The sequence below is a fragment of the Rattus rattus genome, chromosome 6, assembly GCF_011064425.1.
Source record: "Rattus rattus isolate New Zealand chromosome 6, Rrattus_CSIRO_v1, whole genome shotgun sequence".
Classification (NCBI taxonomy): domain Eukaryota; kingdom Metazoa; phylum Chordata; class Mammalia; order Rodentia; family Muridae; genus Rattus; species Rattus rattus.
Window position 1 is genome coordinate 34,227,526 of NC_046159.1, and position 18,673 is coordinate 34,246,198.

The 18,673-nt window shown below is 43.9% G+C and overlaps 1 protein-coding gene across 1 annotated transcript in view; it reads right to left on the minus strand.

Annotated features, from left to right (window-relative positions):
• Window positions 1-16,333, minus strand: part of Lmcd1 (LIM and cysteine rich domains 1) — a 58,954-nt gene extending 42,621 nt beyond the window's left edge. Inside the window, exon 1 of the mRNA XM_032907435.1 lies at window positions 16,184-16,333. Within this exon, the coding sequence (XP_032763326.1) occupies window positions 16,184-16,225 (42 nt within the window). The 5' untranslated portion in view covers window positions 16,226-16,333. The remainder of the gene's footprint in view (window positions 1-16,183) is intronic.
• Window positions 16,334-18,673: the final 2,340 nt, after the last annotated feature.

Here is an 18,673-nt window from a genome sequence, read left to right on the forward strand (position 1 = left end):
CCTTCTTTGTGGACTTTGTATTCTACATATCATCTGTGTGACTAGATACTTATTTATAGTCACACACATCACTTTTTGAAAACTTGTTTTGTGAAAAATAACTTTACCCATGAAGTGTATTTAAGATAGAAAGCGCCATAGACATAGCAAAGGGAGCTGGACGGCAGGTTCAGTGGTGAAGAACATAGGCTGCTCTTTGAGAGGACCTGAGTTTGGTTCCTAAAACCTACACAGAGGCTCACAACCATCTGTAGCTCCACGTCTAGGGAACCCAACTCTCTTTTCTAGCCCCAGGTGGGTACCAAAATTCAGTGATATTCAGACATACAGGCAGACAAACCACTCATATAAACAAAAAGTAAACATAGATAAATCTTTCTTAAGATATACTAAATAATGAAACAGCTTTGTTAAATTCTGATTATATGAAATTACCTTCTGAACACTTTGGGTCTATGAACTGTGACTTTAACCTGAATCTGGGTTAAGTGTTTGAGAAGTCAGACATTTTAGTACTGGAAGGAGATTTTCTCCCTGATAGACTCAGAAGGATTTGAGATCTTAAAAAGAAGGTAGGTTTTGGCCAATTTCATCTCTATATATTGACTAAATTCAACCCATGACCAAATTCATGGCCTAGACCTCAGAAATTTGAAAACACACTAGGAAAGGAGAGAAGAGGTAGGGTTGAATTTCCTATCCGTCACCTTTATTAATGATTGAGTCTACAACTGAAGCAAGCATTTTATCCCTCTGAGCCTTAGATTACCCTCTTGTAAAAAGCAGGCGCTTGAAAAGATAAGGGAAACTATGACCTGGTACAATGCATGGGGCATTGCCTATGCTGCACAAGAAAGGCCAATAGATATTAGGCAAGAACAAGGGCTCTGGTTCAGCCTTTCACATGGAGAGGAAGGCAGGGTTGAAAAGCCTGGGTCCTGAGGAATAAGAGATGGCTGATAATAAGCTAAGAAGATGGTTTGGTGACATTTATTTACCAATAAAGAGAAGGGGGCCTAGATTATGGGAGGCCTGAAGTAAAAGGTGTAGAAAAAAATAGAAAAATGAAAGTAATAATTTGTAGCATTTAAAGGTTTTGGTCTGTGTGTGTGATGGATTTGTGTGTGTGTGTGTGTGTGTGTGTGTGTGTGTGTGTGTGAAAGAGAGAAAGAGAGAGAGAGAGAGACAGAGAGAGAGAGAGAGTGAGAGAGAGAGAGAGAGAGAGAGAGAGAGAAAGGCAAGAAGAGAGAAACAGCACAGAGGACAGAGAATAGCTTACAGCATCATTTCTCAAGTACTGTCCACCTTATGTTTGAGATGGGGTCTCTCACTATCCCCCAACTTTCCAAGTGGGCTAGGCTAGCTGGCTATCAAGCCCCAGAGATCCAGCTGTTTCCGCCTCCCATGTACAGAGGATATATGAGCATGTCAAATCCCTGGTCTTTTTTAAAAAACATGGGCTCTGCAGCTTGAACTCAAGCTTTTACGCCTGCACTGCACCAGACAAGTGGTCTCCACACCCTACACTTTTTAAAGTAATATTTTAAAATATCAACTAAGAGAACTTTTACCCAGCAAAATTTTAATTGAGTTATCCATGCTTTTAAAATACTATTCACCATGCTCAGTGTGGTATTGAAGGCTTGGATAAAGTTATAAAGCACTAAGCCACATTGATACTAAGTTTTTTTTTTTTTAATTTAAGGGTGGAATGCAGGCTCAGACTCCTCATGATAAGAAGAAATACTATGATCCAGAGACTTCTTAACATCTCTTGCACTTCAAAGACTCTGCAATTGGCAGTGATTCTAATGTTTCCCTAAGCTTGGTCAAGGTGGCTACAGAAAGACAAGCGTCCACAAATCCTCACAGATGGAAGTTTTCCACTGGCCTATTTTGGTATAAATATTCATCAAGGGCAGAAAATTAAACTAGATATGGGTCTGAGTTAGAAGTGGTTTGGCCTCAATTTCAGCCAGCCTTCAGTCATCCCTCAGGAGGGCCAGATCTTCTGAGATGTGACTGCTGTTGTTTGGAGACCAGGGCCAACTGTCTCCCCAGCCTATGGAAATCCCTGGTTTGTTCTCAGGGGACCTTTGGCTGGGAAGCGGGGGTTGCTGGATTCACCGGAAGGCCCAGTTCTTTGGAAACTGGAAGTGTATCAAGGTGTGGCTGATCTGCATCCTGTAAGGATTGCTTTGGAAGATAAGTTTGAAGGATGATACACATTTGTAAAAAATTTGATTTGGGATGCCTGTCACTTTAGTTTTCTTTAGGTCTTAAGATGTCAAGGGCTGACGTCTAGGTGTCTGTCTGCCTCTACTCCTACATCTTACTCCTCCTCGCTGTCTCTGGTTTTGCCTCATCAATGTAAAGGCCTATGAGTCAACAGCACAGCCACATGGGGCCCCACGGAGGAAGAGAAGGGAATGATCTTCGCTTTCTCTTCCATATCTGTATCATACCATCCACCCTCATGTTCTATTTTCCTTCTTAGCCACTCAGGGTGACTGTGTCTGTCTGGAGAGAGGGCAAAGCTGCTGTTTCCTTACTCTACTCATCTTTTCTTTTACTTCCTGCTTGCCTTACTGTCTCTGTTCCATCCACCATACTGCCAAGCAGCCCTTCCTGTATGCCTCAACAACAGGGAGCACACAGAGGGGAGTGAGGCCAGGTGGAGGATTTCAGCACAAACAGGATATTGTGGTACAGGAATTAAAGCAAGCAGGACAACAATGGCAGCTGTCCCTGGACCCCTCTGAAGGTAACACATGTGCTCAGTAGGAAAACAGATGGGAGTTAGGAGTTCAGAAGTTTGTCCTGTTCCGAATTGCTGGCCTCATGGAAGATGGGTGTATGGAGAATAAGGTCCTCTCTTCAAGCGGGGGTGCGAGCAAGAAAGTTCTGTTTGTGGAACCCGTGGCAGATCATTCAGAGGCTGGATACTCTCAGGTACATGACTGAAGAGGGACCACCAGAGACATGGTAATTCTGGACTAACAGAAGCGAGCTCTAAAAGCCCCACCAGCAACTCCTTGAGACAGACTTCTTTAATGTGGCATCCACCAGGCTGCTACAAGCATGGAGCCATCAGTCCCATTGTCCCTTGTTCATCTATTCGCAGATCATCTTCTTTACATTTAAATACTACCTCTTCAAACCTTTAGCAGTACTTCAAAGTGAAATTTATACAGCCTTTTCCCATGTTGTTGCCTGGGTGTGTGATATACATGCATGTGTTTGCTATGGTTTGCGTGTGGATGTCAGGGGACACTTTTGTGTATTTCTCTTCACTTTTCACCGTCTTTGAGACAAGGCCTCCTGCTGTTCACTGCTGTATTTGCTAGACTCGCTGGGCAGTGGGCTTCTGGGTCTCCTGGATCCAACTCCTACCTTCCAGAAGGATCACGGTGATCGCACCTCTGTGTGCTACCGTGCCTGGCTTTAGAGTTTAAAAATATTCAAAAATCTCAAGTATTCCCTTGATTGCTTTATATGCATATTCCCTAAAACCACTATCAGATAAAACGCAGAAAGCCCACATTCCACAAAGTTCCCAAGTGCCCCTTTCTTGGCAATCACCACTTTTTAGAAAGATAGCTACTATTCTGTCTTCTGTCCTTGTGGGCTTCATTTTACTCTGTTCAGAACATTATACAGGAGAAACTCTGTGGTATTATGTAATTTTGCCTGTTAATTCCTCTGTTCGAAATCTTTAAGATTACCCAGGTGGTTGAATACATTAGATTAAAAAAAAAAACTATTTAGCTTCTGTTATCTAAGTAGCCATTCTCATGCTGACGGGGATTATAATTGCTTACAAGGGCTGCTGTAGATAGAAATCTTTCCAGACACTCTTGTCTAAGTGTTTATGGTGGATACCCATGGCCCTTTCTCTTAGACATATACATAAAACTGTTACAAGGTAGACAGATATTAAATCCCACGAGAAGCTGCCAGCAACTTCTAGTTGTAGTATCATATTGTAGTCTCCCTGGAAACGTCACGTGACTTCTAGTTGTAGTATCATATTGTAGTCTCCCTGGAAACGTCACGTGACTTCTAGTTGTAGTATCATATTGTAGTCGCCCTGGAAACGTCACGTGACTTCTAGTTGCTCCGCTTCTTTCCCAGATGTGGTAATGTCTGCCTTAATTTTAGCTTTCCACTGAGTATCCAGCACAATCTCATTATGCTCTTCCTCTGTATTTCTTAGAGAAATAATGATGTCAACCCCCCTTTTCTGCACACACAAGCTATTTAGGCCTCTTCTGTTGTGATGTACCTGGTCCAACCTTCATTTTTCGGGATTGGAGACATGGCTTAGTGATTTAGAGCACTTGTTGCTGTAGCAGAAGACCCAGACTCAATTCTCAGCACCTACATGGTAACTCCCCAGCTACATGGAACCCCAGCTTCCAGAGATATGATGCCCCCTTCTGGTCCTTGTAAGCATCTGTATGTGCATAGCACAATACTAATATGCAGGTACCTATAAACATACTTAAATAAAATTATTTTTTTAAGTCGGCCATCAAGAATCAGTTTGTGGAAGTTATCTATATATTCTGGATACAACTTTTTGTCAAAAGCATCTATGTATACAACACTTGGAAAACTTTCTCTTTGTGAACAGATTTTCACCTTTTGGTGGTGTCTTTTAGTGAAAGCAAGGTAGTTTTGACAGACAGCTCTCTTATCTTGATCATGGTGTCACTGTTCTAAGAATTTCAGATGGAAATAAACTATGACCGTTCTGCAACAAGCATGAAGTTTCGATTCCTAAGATGGGCTTGGTGGAGCATGTTTCTCAGCACTGGGGAAGTGACGACAGGTGGATTCCTGTTGCTTATTGCCCCACATTGTGTCCATGCACACACACACACACACACACACACACACACACACACACACACACACACACACGTGTGCTATTGCTACTACAGTGCTTTAATAAGATTTCTTCTTTCCTTTCTCAGTCTTCTCAGGTTTTGTGTATACAGCTTCCCCACCTTTTTGTGAAACTGGGAATAACAGTGTTGAGCTTTCTTAAGTATTACCCAAGGGTGTGGGAGGTTTTTTTCTGAGTAATTCACTGGCACTTATGGTCCTCTGTCTAGCTTTTCCATCACAAAAGTCCTTTTCCAAGAACAGGATTGTCGGTGATATATAAGCACATGAGGATGGATGGAGAGAATATTCTTCCCACACAGAAATGACACAACTCACAAAAGTGGTCTCTGGATCAAACTTAAAGTAGGTCTGGGGCCCATCTCCCTCAGCTGAGGACTTAGGCTAGGACTCCAAGAACTGGGAAGGGACCCTGGAAATGGAAGCCTCCGCTTCCACCTGATCAGCGTGGAAGACTTGGCAGAAAGAACTAGAAATGGACTTTCAGGAAACAACTGGCCATGCAGTTTTGAGCTGACCATGGAAGCAAAGAGAGCTGCTGGGAAAAGGCTGCAGAGACACAGATTCTAGCCCAGGAGAAGGAACAACTATTGAAGGATTGGAGATGTTAAAAAACAAACAAACAAACAAACAAACAAACAGACAGACAGATCTATTCAAGAGGCGAAAATATTCTCATCACTGCCCACTTCATTCTGCATTGAAGGTTCTGGCCATGGAGGTTAGAAAGAAAAACAAAAACAAAACAAAACAAAACAAAACAAAACAAAACAAAAAAACAAAAAAAACCCAAACCAGTGTTTTGCTTTGTTTTTGAGGCAGTGTTTCATGTAGCCCAGGTGGACCTCAAACTTGCAATTTAGTTGAATTTCTATCTCTACCACCTGAGTCACCACACCTGGTTTATGCAGTGTTATGGATGGAACTCAGGGCTTTATACATGCAAAGCAAGCACGTGGCCAACTGAGCCACATCAGTAAATGTCTAGTATCTGACTTCTCTGTGTCCTTTTCCTCCTTCTTGTCTCAGTGCTGGGGATGAGCCCAGGGCCTTGTCTATGCTGGATAAATTCTCTCTCATTGAGCTACATTCCTGATCTATTAGCATGTCTACGAACTAGCCGTGGGATCTTGAATGAGTCATTTGGCCACGCTGGGTCTATGACCTTGCCCATTCAACATGAAAGCTGAGACTCTCTAAGGACTTTTTGATCCTCCAAAAATTAATTTTAATTGTTTAAGTGCAGAGCACAAGCATTATTCAAATAAGAATACACTGATTTCCCCTGTGATGGTCCCGGCTCTGGGCCCTAGGAAAGGTGGAAAGGTGGAGGCAGTTATGAAAAGCCTAATTAGCTACAAATCTTACTCTGGAGCTGTGTTTTCCTCCTGGGCTGTTGGGGCCTGCTGGCTGTGTGGGAGGATAGATGAGTTTCTCCATTAAATCTTACCCTTTCTTCAGGTCCTTGCAAATATAGTTATGATGACAGTATTTTCATTTTCCACAAAACTTGGCAGCAAATCATTTGAGGGTTTTCCCCCAGGTCTTATAGTCCCACAACACTGTGTGTAACAAAAATCAAGAACAGTCAACCTAGCGACTTTTTTGATATTCAAGCCTTGTAAATTTCATTTGGCTACGCCACCTGCTCTGAACTACTTCAAGAAAGAATCCAGATTTTCAGAGCCAGTCAGAAATCTGAAGGAAGAACTATGTGAAAGAAATCACTCTGACCAAAGATTCTGGGTCTCAAGGACCAAGGCCCTGCCTCTTAGAAGGCTGATGTCATCTTCATGGTTGATCAAGACAGTTGCTATGTTGCCGTTGTGTCTCGTCCAAAATATCCCACCAGCCCAAAGGATCTTCACTGAGGAAAAGGAACACGCTTTCAGATAACAGCTGGAATGGAGGGCTACACTGGCATGCTGCTCTCTATAGCATGAGACAGCTGATATCCCTAAGATAGAAGCAAGTGTGATGGGGACTGTGAGTATCAGATGTAGAAGGCACAAAGTGGAACTGTGACCTCGCGTCCTTGTCCACCCTCATCTTTCAACATGCAACTCATGTTGCCCTCTTGGGGAGGCTTCCCTGACCTCCCTGAGGAAGATTAAGTACTCCCTTTACTCATCTTCCTCAGCATCACTTTTGCCGCTCTACTCAAGACACTGCCGGCCGAGTATAAGAATTTTGCCCTCTTTTTTTTTTCTCAGCTAAATCAAACATGGGTAAGAGAATTTCACTGACATAATATTTTGTTTTCTATTTGGAACCTCTTTTTGCAATTCTTCTCATGGTGATGCTAGCTACGGTTAACACAATACTTATATGTCAAGTGTTATGCTAAGGACTCAATAGATTATTGTAATGAGTATAAGAGTTTTAGATGCATTTGCTGTTCAAGAAACTGCGGCCCCTTTCAAAAATGACTTACTCAAGATAATAGAAAATGAGTAGTGTGGCTCAATTTGAGTCTAGTTTGTCTGTTCCAGCAGCCTGAGATATTCATCACCATACATATGTGAAGATATGCTTATACATATGTGTACCTCTGTGTGTATACATAGAGTGTATGTGTGTAATATTGGTAAAGGTTTTATTCATGATGAGAAGGGACCTCCTGGCTGTCTGATAGGAAAACATCTCAGAATAATGTTTTAAATGCCTAAATTAAAATTCCAAAGGAAACCATTATTGAAATGACATAAACACATAAATTCAGAGATGAGGTTTAGTAATAGGAGAGTTTTTAAAAAAATTATTAGTAAATAATGGTGTCTATCATCACTATCTTTTCAAAGCAAGGGTGAATATAAATATCATGGCCAAATTCAATGTAGCTAAATAATTACCTATATCCATTGGAATTTAGGGCCTGGGACTCATAAACTTCCAAAGCCTTTGCCTCCAGTCCTAATAGAAGGAATTCCTACCTTTTAATGAGAGATTAGAGATATAAGATATAAAGTTTTCCTCACTAAGTTGTTTGGTAACCCAGTTGGAGTGACATAGCTCTCATTAAAAAGCACACTCTCTAAGTATCGAGGGGTACAGTTCAGTGATAGAAGGCTTATATAGAAAGCTCAGGGGCCTGGATCTTATCCTTAGAACTAAAAAAACAAAAGTAAAATGTATATGCTTTGGCCCAGTATATTGGCACACACCCGAAATCTTGGAACTTGGAGGAACTCGAAAGGCTGAGGCAGGAAAACTTATGAGTCAAGACTAGCCTCAGCTACAGTGAAATCCCACCTCAGCCAAGAAAAGTTCCCTTGCCTCTATGTACCAGTGAGATTTCAGAATTATCTCCCTTACAGAATTTCCTATCCACTGTGCCTCTCATTAGAGTCAAGTCCTCTTAAGCAGGAATCTCGATGGCTACAGAGACAGCTGAAGTAGAGAGAGCATAGAAGCCTTGGGAGGTGTGTGGCTGTCCTCCAGGATAGGGACAAAACTGGGATCTTCTTTCCTTCCACCTCCTGTAGCCAGCATATTTCTTGGGCCAGTCACCTTGGTAGTGAGCCTCAGGAATCAATAGCTAGAAACACCACTTAGTCATGTGGCCCAAATAGATGGTGTCTTCTTAAGGACAGGTTTCTTATAGACCATTACTCAGCCAGTAGCCCTTTCCCTGTTAGTTTACTCTTTGGTGCCCCTGAAATCAACACAATGAAAAAAATACAACCCAGGGTTCAGTAGTTACTGAGGATATGTACTTAGCACAGACAACTGGTTTACCTTCCTATCTGCATTAATGCTAAAACTAGGTACTGGTTAGACCTGGAAGCTACTTTTTAACTCTGTTTCTCATGGTTGCTAAGAGTCTTGTTTAGGATGTAAAAAGTGGGCAAAGAATTGACATATTCCACTGTCAGAGTGAGGAAGTATATGTGGGTTCCTCTGAAGGTGTGAGGATGTCTAGGCAAAGATGATGATGATGATGATGATGATGATGATGATGATGATGTGTGTGTGTGTGTGTGTGTGTGTGTGTGTGTGTGTGTGAGTGTTAGGCGGGAGGTCAAGTAACACATAGAATCTGGAACACCGACATTGTTGAGCTTTTCTCTTACCATATAAAGAATGAATTCCACCACATTAAAGTTTGCAAGGTAGGAGTCTCAGAACCTTTTTAGTCACTGTATGACAAGACAGTTGGTGGAACCTAATAAATGCTAAACAACTATTTGTTCAGGAAGGAATGAGTGAGTTTCACTTCACTTTATAAGCAAGGTATCTAATGATAAGTGCCTGGGTAAGATTACATGGTGAGGTTGGACAAGGTGAAGGCTGCTGTGGAAAGGCTGGCCATGAGCGATCCAGGATGAACTGCTGCTATCCCCATGGTTTTGCATATGGTGTGGCTTGAACATATTTATGGCTGGATCAAGTTTAGCTACAAAGAGAAGGTCCTGCAATCTGATATCTTAGAAGCCGCCACATGTGATGTAGGCAAACTGAACTTGCTCTTCCAACATTCCAGTGCTTAATGACCTAGGAGATTTTTGCTTTGTGCTGCTGAGAAGGAATGCCAATAGCAGCAGGGGGGACATGTTTATTGCTTACTTTATCCCATTAAACTATCATTTACATGTAAAATTACTATTAGCCTGTGTTCTAGAAGGAGGGATCAGAGGTCCAGCAAGGATGAATAACATGGTAAAAATTGTGGTGCTGGTAAATGACAGAATTAGGTCTTATCTCTAGATCACTATGCTTGCAATATGTGGATTTTTTTCACACCCCAGGTGCGCATGTGTTTGTATTTGTGTGTGTGTGTGTATATATATGAAGTGTCTTCTTTATCCACTTTCCACCTTATATTATAAGACAAGATCTTTTATTGGGATTAAGGGCTCACCAAGCTGTCTAGGCTGGATGGTCACTAAGTCCCAGAGATCCTCTTGTCTGTGCCCAGGACAGTTCTAGGATTATAGGAGAGCACTACCATTTAAGTCTACTTAACTCATTGACATAATGATTCATTTGCATTTATCTTCATAGATAATATTTAAAGCATGTTTTAAATTATGAGAGAAAAATTTTAATCCATGAACAACTAATGTGGATTTGTAATAGCTAGCTGGGGCTGGACATTGATAGTCTTTGCCCTTCAAAATAGAAAATGGCCAAATAGGGCCTTAATTTCCCCCTCGAGCAATATTGCTTCCTTTTAAAGCATGTCCTGTGGGAGCCTGGTCTGTGGTTTTCTTGTCCTGATTCATATATTACTGGGCAGACCATGAGTCAAGCTGACCAAGCATGTTGGGATGGACATTTCTCAGGGAAGCTTATCCCCATACTAACACTTCCTGGAATCTTTGAATCTAGTATCTATAGGATTTATTTTAAGGATCAGAATAATATGGTAATAATATGATTCCTTGAATAGTTTCTGTACCTTATCTTGCCTATAGGATATTTTCAGTCTTTCAGAAAAGCAGGAAGAAAATAGAAAGTTTCTATTGTATCCTCAGGAATAGCTTTGACTGGATGTGGATGACAATTCTGGTGGTACTCACATATATATCTGAAGAGAACAGAGGCCCGGTGACACTGGCAAATGCTGAGAAGTTGTCCCAAGTGAGTTTATTTACTTTTTGTGTGAAACTTACAATAATAGTCATCCCCCTTCTACTCCTGACTTGTGCTCTGGGTAGATGAGCTTAGGCTTTGTGTCCTGTGGAACCTGGTTTTGACTTCTTTGCCTGTCATGTTAGGCAAACATTTCTACTTTGAGTCTAAATTTACTCATATGTGGATGGACACTGCTGTCTTCTTTTGTTGGCTCTGAAGGCTAATCATAATGACGTCAGAGGACATGCCAGGCATCCTGAGTATTCTGGAGGGGTGTCTATCCTTTCCTTCTTTCGTTTTTTCCCAAACTTGTCTGTCCTAACAGAGAACAGATAAGTTGGCTGGGAAGAAGGAACCCAAACAGTTGATAATAGCAAGAACAAGTAAAGCTCTTTAGAGAGAGAAAACAAAAGTGAATAGGCTCATCTCTCATATAAAAGAAGCAGACTTAGGCGACAAAGTTGATGAGAGAATTTTATATAGCATTGAGATTGCATTGCCATTTCTGATTTTATAAAAGCCAGGGTCTGGGCTGAGAATGTGGCTGAGCAGGTAAGGGCACTTACATCAAGCCAGGTGGCCTGAGTTTGATCCCCAGAAACTTTAGTGGAAAGAGAAAAGCAACTCCTGAAAGTTGTTCTCTGACAGGTACCATATCATACCACACACACACACACACACACACACACACACACACACACACAGTAAATATAAATAAATGTAATAAAATAAAACACCAAATGTCTGCCTCAAGTATCTAAGCTTAGATATCAAATATGTGTCAACTCTTAAAAAGAACCTTAGTGTGCATGGGCCCTTTCTTCACCTTTAGCTCCTAGAGAAATTCCACAGATGGCATTTTCCTGAGCTCCAATAAACTTATGCTCTTGACATATGTGACACAAAGAATGCCTAAGACACCAAAAATGTCCTGATTACAGTCAAGGAAGCCCCCCTGATCTCAAGGAATCTCATAGAAGTGGCTTTTGGCCCTACACCTGTCAAGGCTGTGGCAGCTGCTGGCCAAATCCTCTTCCTCCATGTAAGAGGCAGAGGTTAAAGGAGAATAATGAAGAGCAACAGTTGTCTCTTCCTCTGGGATATTCCAGAAGCTGATGGATAGTTCTGCTTTCCTGAGAATGGAGTGTTAGGTGTATTTCTCCACAATTCCTTGATTAGGAAGATGGTCTGACATAAAAGAAAGGAGAGAGGGATGGAGGGAAAAGGCAACTGGATTTTATCCAACTTCTGTCACTTAGGGAAATGATCTGTGTATAGGCCTCCTGCAAATAAATTCCTGGAATCATAATAACGATTATTTGCTAATTAGTTAATTAATTGATATTTTTAGTACTTGGAATAGCATCCAGGGTCTCAAGTGTGCTAGGTAAGCATGCTACTTCTGAGGTACAATTTAAGTGCCCCTCAGACCTTTACTAACTTCGGTGAGTCAACCCCCTGCCAGAGAAATGAATGTTTAAATGATGTTGGGTAAGGGGTGGTGAGATAAGAGCTCTTCGGATCGGCTATGAATCACGGCAAATCTCTGTTGCATTATGCACAGGCTATTTTGAATATGTGAGCAGGAAAGATAGGGTGATTCTTCTCCCTTGGAATCCAGTCCCAAGTCTCTTCTGGAACGCAGTTGGCTCAATATCCTCTCCCGAAAGTGCCCAGAGTACAGACACGGAAGAGATATGTAGGAGCTGGGTGGTCTGGCGCTCTGCTTGGCTGGGTTCAGCCTGTCTTGCCCTGCCTCAGCACCCCTGACTTAGAAGATCCTGTTCCCATGGCTGAGGGTGGCTCCTTGTACTGTGCTGTAGCTTACCTGTGACCTCCTGACAGCCTGTTCAGACAGAGCTGCATGTCAGGATGCGCGACTGCCGCATGCAGAGTAATAATTCTCTTAAAAAAGAGTTAGAGAACTCAGCAGGTGAAAGCATTTTCCCTGCCAGCCTCACCACCCAAGTTTAACCCTTTAAACTCATAGCAGAGAACTGACTCCTCCACCCCCAAGGATTGTTCCCTCACCTCTATACTTGTGGTGTGGCACACATGGACGTAAGCATGCACAGTCTTCACACTCCTTTTGGGAACAAGTTGCTGTTTGCACCTAGGCCTTCAATGTGTTGGCTCTTAAGGTCTTCAAGTGACAGCCTAATGTGTTTTTAAGGCTGAACGAGCCAGTGACGACTCTTGAGGAGCCCTGCTTATGTTGGACTGGCCTGCCTAAGCCATGTGCCAGAAAATTCACACACAGCAAGAATTAGAGGTGAAAACAGGAAGGGCTTTGGACAGAGCCGAGGATGAACCTGGAGCACAGGCTAGCCAGGCAGGATGTAATGGGGATACGTGTGGAGAAAGATATATGTAATTGAACCCGTGCACTTGGATATCTTATCACTTAGTGCTCCTTGGGCGTTGTGTTAGAGAGCAAAAACAGAGTCCTTTGGAGCCAAAATATTAGTGCTGCAGTAGAGTGAGTGTATCTTAAGACTCTGTCGAGATCTCGTCCATTTGAAAACCCTACCAGGGGCTCCTGACCATCAAGGGATCTTTCAGAGCCAACTAGCTTCTAGACACCTTTTCAGCAACCTGTCAGTAGTTTGACTCTTCCAAGCCTCAGTTTTCACATCTAAAAGTCAGAAAGAGTTCCACCGCGCCCTCAACTCTCTCTCTCTCTCTCTCTCTCTCTCTCTCTCTCTCTCTGTGTGTGTGTGTGTGTGTGTGTTTATAAGTGCCTGCGATAGCCTAAGGACAACCTTGGGTATTTTTCCTCCAGGGCCATCCACTTTGTGTGTTTGTCTCTCATTGGAAACTGGAAGTCATCACGTCTCAGGGATCTGTCTCAGTGCTGAGATTACACCTATGTGACATGGCTCTTTATTTGGGTGCTAAAGGTTGAACTCAAGTCCTTATGATTGCGTGGCAAACCCCTTCCCAGTTCCACTAAGGGCTGATTTTCATGGAGTACTCCTATGCTGAGTTTCTAATGTACATCATTGTGCTAAGCATCCTAGGCACCGTGAGAAGTTAATCCCACTATTTCCTCTTCAGTTTTCAGAAGCTTCTAGGACAGCAACACAGAAGTTAGTTTCCTTGCCTGTGCCCAGCTAGTAAATAGTGGAGCAGGGATTTGAACTCATATCTGATGCCAAAGCCTGTGGCAGTAAACAGAATGTTTAATAAGCATCTGAAGGGAAAATTTATCCTGCTGATTGGTCTCACCTAGAGACAGACATTTGTTCTTTGCTGCCAAAGAATGTGGGCAATTTCACTATGCTCAGGGCCCTGCCTGTCCTGGGGAATAATCTCCTTTCCCAGGAGAAAAGCAAAGGATGGTTCGAGAGCAGCCAGTGGCTTGGGACCATTCCCCACCCTCTGGCCTTGTGGACAAGAGCTTGCTTTCCACAGTGAGGGAGGCAGACGGTCTGGGCTCAGTCACATGCTCTCCAAGGCTACTCCAGTTTGGAACTTTATATTTTCTCTTGAAGACTATTTTATGACTTCTTAGCTGCTGGAGATTCCCACTCCTCCCGACCCTTGGGGGACAGGGCAATGGGGACACTGAAATCCACGTTAAACCCTTTCGCATTTTGTAAATAGGTCTTTTGTGGTCTGAAACTGGTTCAGAATGTCTAAGTGTGATTATGCTCCCTGAAGCCAAATGTTATAAGCCCCCCAATGGCTGCTGATTTTTAAAGTAAATATGCAATAAACTCTTTTCAGCTTTTGATAGGACACAGTATTTGTCAGCGCTGTGCCATTTGGCAAGGCCCTCTTGGGTTCCCTTCCCTTCCCACCACTCTTTAAATTGAAGACATTGGTTAATCCACCCCCTTGGTGATCTTCCCCAGTGGTTGAAGTTCCAAGAGGTAAACCTTTCATCTTTGCCCACTTCATTCCTTCTCTAAGCCTGTAATTGGATCTAAATGGAAAATAAAACCTTCGCAGGCCAAGGAAGTTGGCAACAGACGGTGACATGAAGAGGAACATGTTCCATCTCTAATCCAGAGAATCACACCCTCCTATGCAAACAAGGCTTTCTCCAAGCGTGGCCTGGGCTCTTGATGAAGGAGAGGGATCTTTACAGGGATCTCACATTCTAAGATGTCAACCGGCTTATAGCAACACACTCTCGCATCGTTTGACCCATCTGAGGACAGTGAAATGCCGTCGTCATCCCTGAATCCTGGTAGTTTGACTGAATTTGGGCCGTGGCCCAAACATACCATACCACAGTGCTACAGACAGAAAGATAATCCTAGAGGCACCCTAAGGAGTCACTGTGGGCTTAGCTATTCTCCACTTTAGTCATTGCTTTCTGAGTATCCCTGTGAGCATGTGATATGCGTGCTAGGCTGGAACAGAGATGAGCAAGAATGAAGTCCGCCCTCAAACATGGGGAAAATGCGCAGAGCAGGAAGAGTGAAGCCTGCATATAATTAAAGACTAGCAGGTACCCCCCCCCCCAACACACACACTCAGGTCTCAGTGCTGTGTGAACTCTGGAGGAGAGATGACACTCGGTTCTGCAAATAGTCTGGGGAATGCATCAGGGAGATGCCCGGAGTAAGTCTGATTTGACGGCATGTGCAGAAGAAATCACTAGGCTCAGGAGTGGGAGGGCAGGAGGTCTGGGGCTTCCTCTCTCCCACCCCCCTTCTCCCTGCCTTCTGCGGTCTCCTTTTCTTTCTTTTGCTTTTCTACCTCCCCCAAAATGTCAGCAAAGGAGAACTTTGCCCTGCAAGATTGAATACTCTGAAAGCATAGCTTAATAATTACTTCTTGGAGATATTAACCTACACTATCAAGATTGCTGGTAAAACTACTGGGTTGTCTCTCCTCCCTACATTATAGATCGGAAAGTGCTGCTAAGAATGTGACGATGACGTTATCACTGTTGTACTGCTAAAATGTGCCAGACAAAGGGCCAGGGTTTGAACACCTCTGTCCCCTAGAGCCACCTCTCTGTGACCCTACACCTCCTATTTCACCACCTGGGTAGAGTCATTGCTGCTTTCCTGGCCCCTAAGTCTTCTCATAGCCCAGGCTTCTGCTTCCAGGGTGCCTCAGGTAAGCAGGCAGCCAGTTTAGAGCTGAAGGCACAGCTGCTGGCCCCGCCTGCAGCAATTTACCCGTGACCTTCTGGGCTCTGGGCCAGCCCTTCTTGAAAGGGAAACGTGCAGACCCTGGGGACAGAAATTAGTTCCCCTGAGCTAGAATGGCTGCCATTGCCAACTGCACCAAAAGAAACTTTTCTGCGTGCTGGGGAAGCCACAGAATTCTGAGAGGGTAGCGAAGGGGGAGGGGTTGCATTACAGTCCCCCCCCCACTTGCCCACAACCTTTACTAAAGGCACATCAGGGAGGTTGGAGGGTACAGGGAGAGAAAGCCAGGACATTTCCCGTGACCACAAATAAGCATCTACTTCCTCCCTCTAAATTTTGACTTTCATTCACCTTTAATCAGCATCAATAAAGAACTAAGACTCAGTGCAAATACTTTTTCTTAACAATAGGTTTAAGAGTAATTTGGGGGATGAGCCTGTCACCTCAAAGAAGTGTTACCACCCATTCTGTTTTCTGTGCGTTCTGTGGGTTTGATGCAACCATTAAGGTGCCCCTAGGTACCCAGTGCATCTGAGAGCAGTGGGAACTGAACCATACAGGAATACAGAGAGATCCCGGCTCACCTTTTGCACTCGAGGGTTGAGGTCCTTAGCTACCTTTGCCATCCTGGGGGTGCAGAAGTAGCACCTGGCTTCTCAGGCAGGGGAGAGAGGGCACGTAGAATGGACAGCGCTGCTGAAGGGCCAAGTTCAGATTCCCTTGCCTGCTTCCAGCGGGCAGCTCTGTGCTCAGAGCCGCGCTGCGGTCTGCTTTAATTGGAGAGCGGGACTCCCTCTAAAACGTGGCCAGCCAATGCCTGTGGGCGTCCACTCGAGGCCAGCGAATCAGAGCAAAGTCTGCACCCCTCCCTTAGGGTGGCCTCTGCAGGGAGGCTGAGAACTTGGCTAAACTCTACCCTGACGTCAGTTTAGCCGGCTGCCCTGCCACCTAGGGTTCACATCTGTCCCCTAGGCGGCAGGAAACCCTCCCCACGCCCTTCTCCTTTAAAGGGCAAGGAGAAGAGGGAGGGGCAGAGGAGACCCAGGCAGATCCATTCAGGTCAAAAGAGAGAGCAAAGAGGAGAGCCAAGGTATTTTTAGAGAGCTGGCTCCAAAAATAAATGCTGAGCAGTGCTCTCTGACCACCTCGTCCCCCTTGTCCCAGGGGTGCGCGAGGCAGGTGGTCTCCAGAAGCCGGGCTGACCTGGGTAAGGTCTCTAGTAACCAGAGAGAAAAGGCTTGAGTAAATTAGTTTCTTTAAAAAAGTAACAACAAAAAGTTTAAAGTACCTTTTTATAATTTGTTTAAACTTCTCAGAGGAAGAAAACACAATCTATGTTTTGTGTGTGTGTGTGAGAGAGAGAGAGAGAGAGAGAGAGAGAGACAGAGACAGAGACAGAGACAGAGACAGAGAGACAGAGAGACAGAGACAGAGAGAGAAAGAGAGTCACAACACTTGTGTGGAGGTCAGAGAATGACTTGTGGAAGACAGTTCTCTCCTACCACCATGTGGGCTCCCAGTATGGAACTCAGGTCATCAGGTTGGCAGCAAATACCTTTAACCAGGGAGCCATTCCCATATTATAGCTTCAAAATTATTATGATGATTCCAACTGGGAAGACGAGGAGAGATAGTTGATCAAAGTTGTGCTCTGCAACAGGACTTGATTTAATCTGAAAAGGTGAGATCAGAATTGGCCCCAGGGGAAGGAGCTTGAGACGGTAAAGGATACACTGTGAAAATTGGTAATTAAGTCTTGCAAGTCCGGATGAGCAAAAGTCTATCTGTTTCTTACCCTTGGAATGAGTGTCCACGGAACATCTAACAATGGTTTCTCTAAGTTGGCCAGGCTGTTTGCTCCTGAGTCCACCTTACTCTGGGAGGCAGCTCTCCTGACTTGGGTTCCCCTGCGCCAAGAGAATACAGCATAGGCACCGTTTTATCCAGAACAATCCTGGTTCATCTGTCATGAGGTGAGGTGGTCCTTCTACAACCCATATTAGCAAGATCTGCCAGAAACCAGGGCTCCAGTGGGTTAAAGTGAAATATTGGCTGTAGGAGATCCAATATTGATCTTAAAGTATTTCATTTAGTGTTGACTTATTGGGGATTGGGACCATGGGTCACATTCTGAAACTTTCTAATCAGAGACTTCCCATTGCTGCGTTTTTAACCTGTCCTCCTCTTCAGGAATCTCAAATCATCTCCGGCCCCTTCTGCCCCAAACTGCGATTTCCTTTTACACTCCTGGAGAAGGCTTTCCATTGATGACCTTCCTGTATTTTTTTTTTCTTCTCATAGGTGTCTGCTACAATTAGTTTGGCTTACTTTGACTTTTGTCTTTGTACCTTTGACCACAACCATCAAGCATGTAAGGGAAGCTCAGGGCACATTAATTGGATAGATGAATGGTTGGATGGATGAAAGATCTGGAGATCTGGTTCTGAGTGTGTGTGTGTGTGTGTGTGTGTGTGTGTGTGTGTGTGTGTGTGTGAAGAGGCCAGAGGACATCATTGGCCATTGTAAAGCCCCAGCCACCGTTGATAAGGCCTCTCACTGGCCTGGACCTTCTCAGTAAGTTAGACTAGCTGGCTAATGAGCTCCAAGGGATCCACCTGTCTCTGCCTCCCCAGTGCTGGGATTATGAGCATTGCCACCACACCAGACTCAGTTTATACAGGTTTGGGAGATTGAACCCAGGTCCTCCTGTTTACTAGGTTATCATTTTACCAATGAAGTGATCTCCCTAACTGGGCTTCTGACTTTTTAGTAACACCAATCAGGGCAGTTGAGACCAGCAGAACTGGCACAAGTGTACACTTTGTCCATTTTGTTCTAACTTCCAAGACAGGCTGTGTGTGAAATGTTAGAGATTCTCAGTGGTCCACAGAAGCATGGCCCTGGATGGAAACTTTCCTATTAGTAGCTCTCTCAGTAGCAGATCCTCAGAACAACAGTGCTAAAGAGAGACATCATGCCAGAAGCTTCATGTCTCAGAGCAATGAGAACAGACGCCAGGAGTGTAACAAAGGCCGGCTTTATCCCCTTCAGCCTGGGCAGAGAGCTTCCCTGTG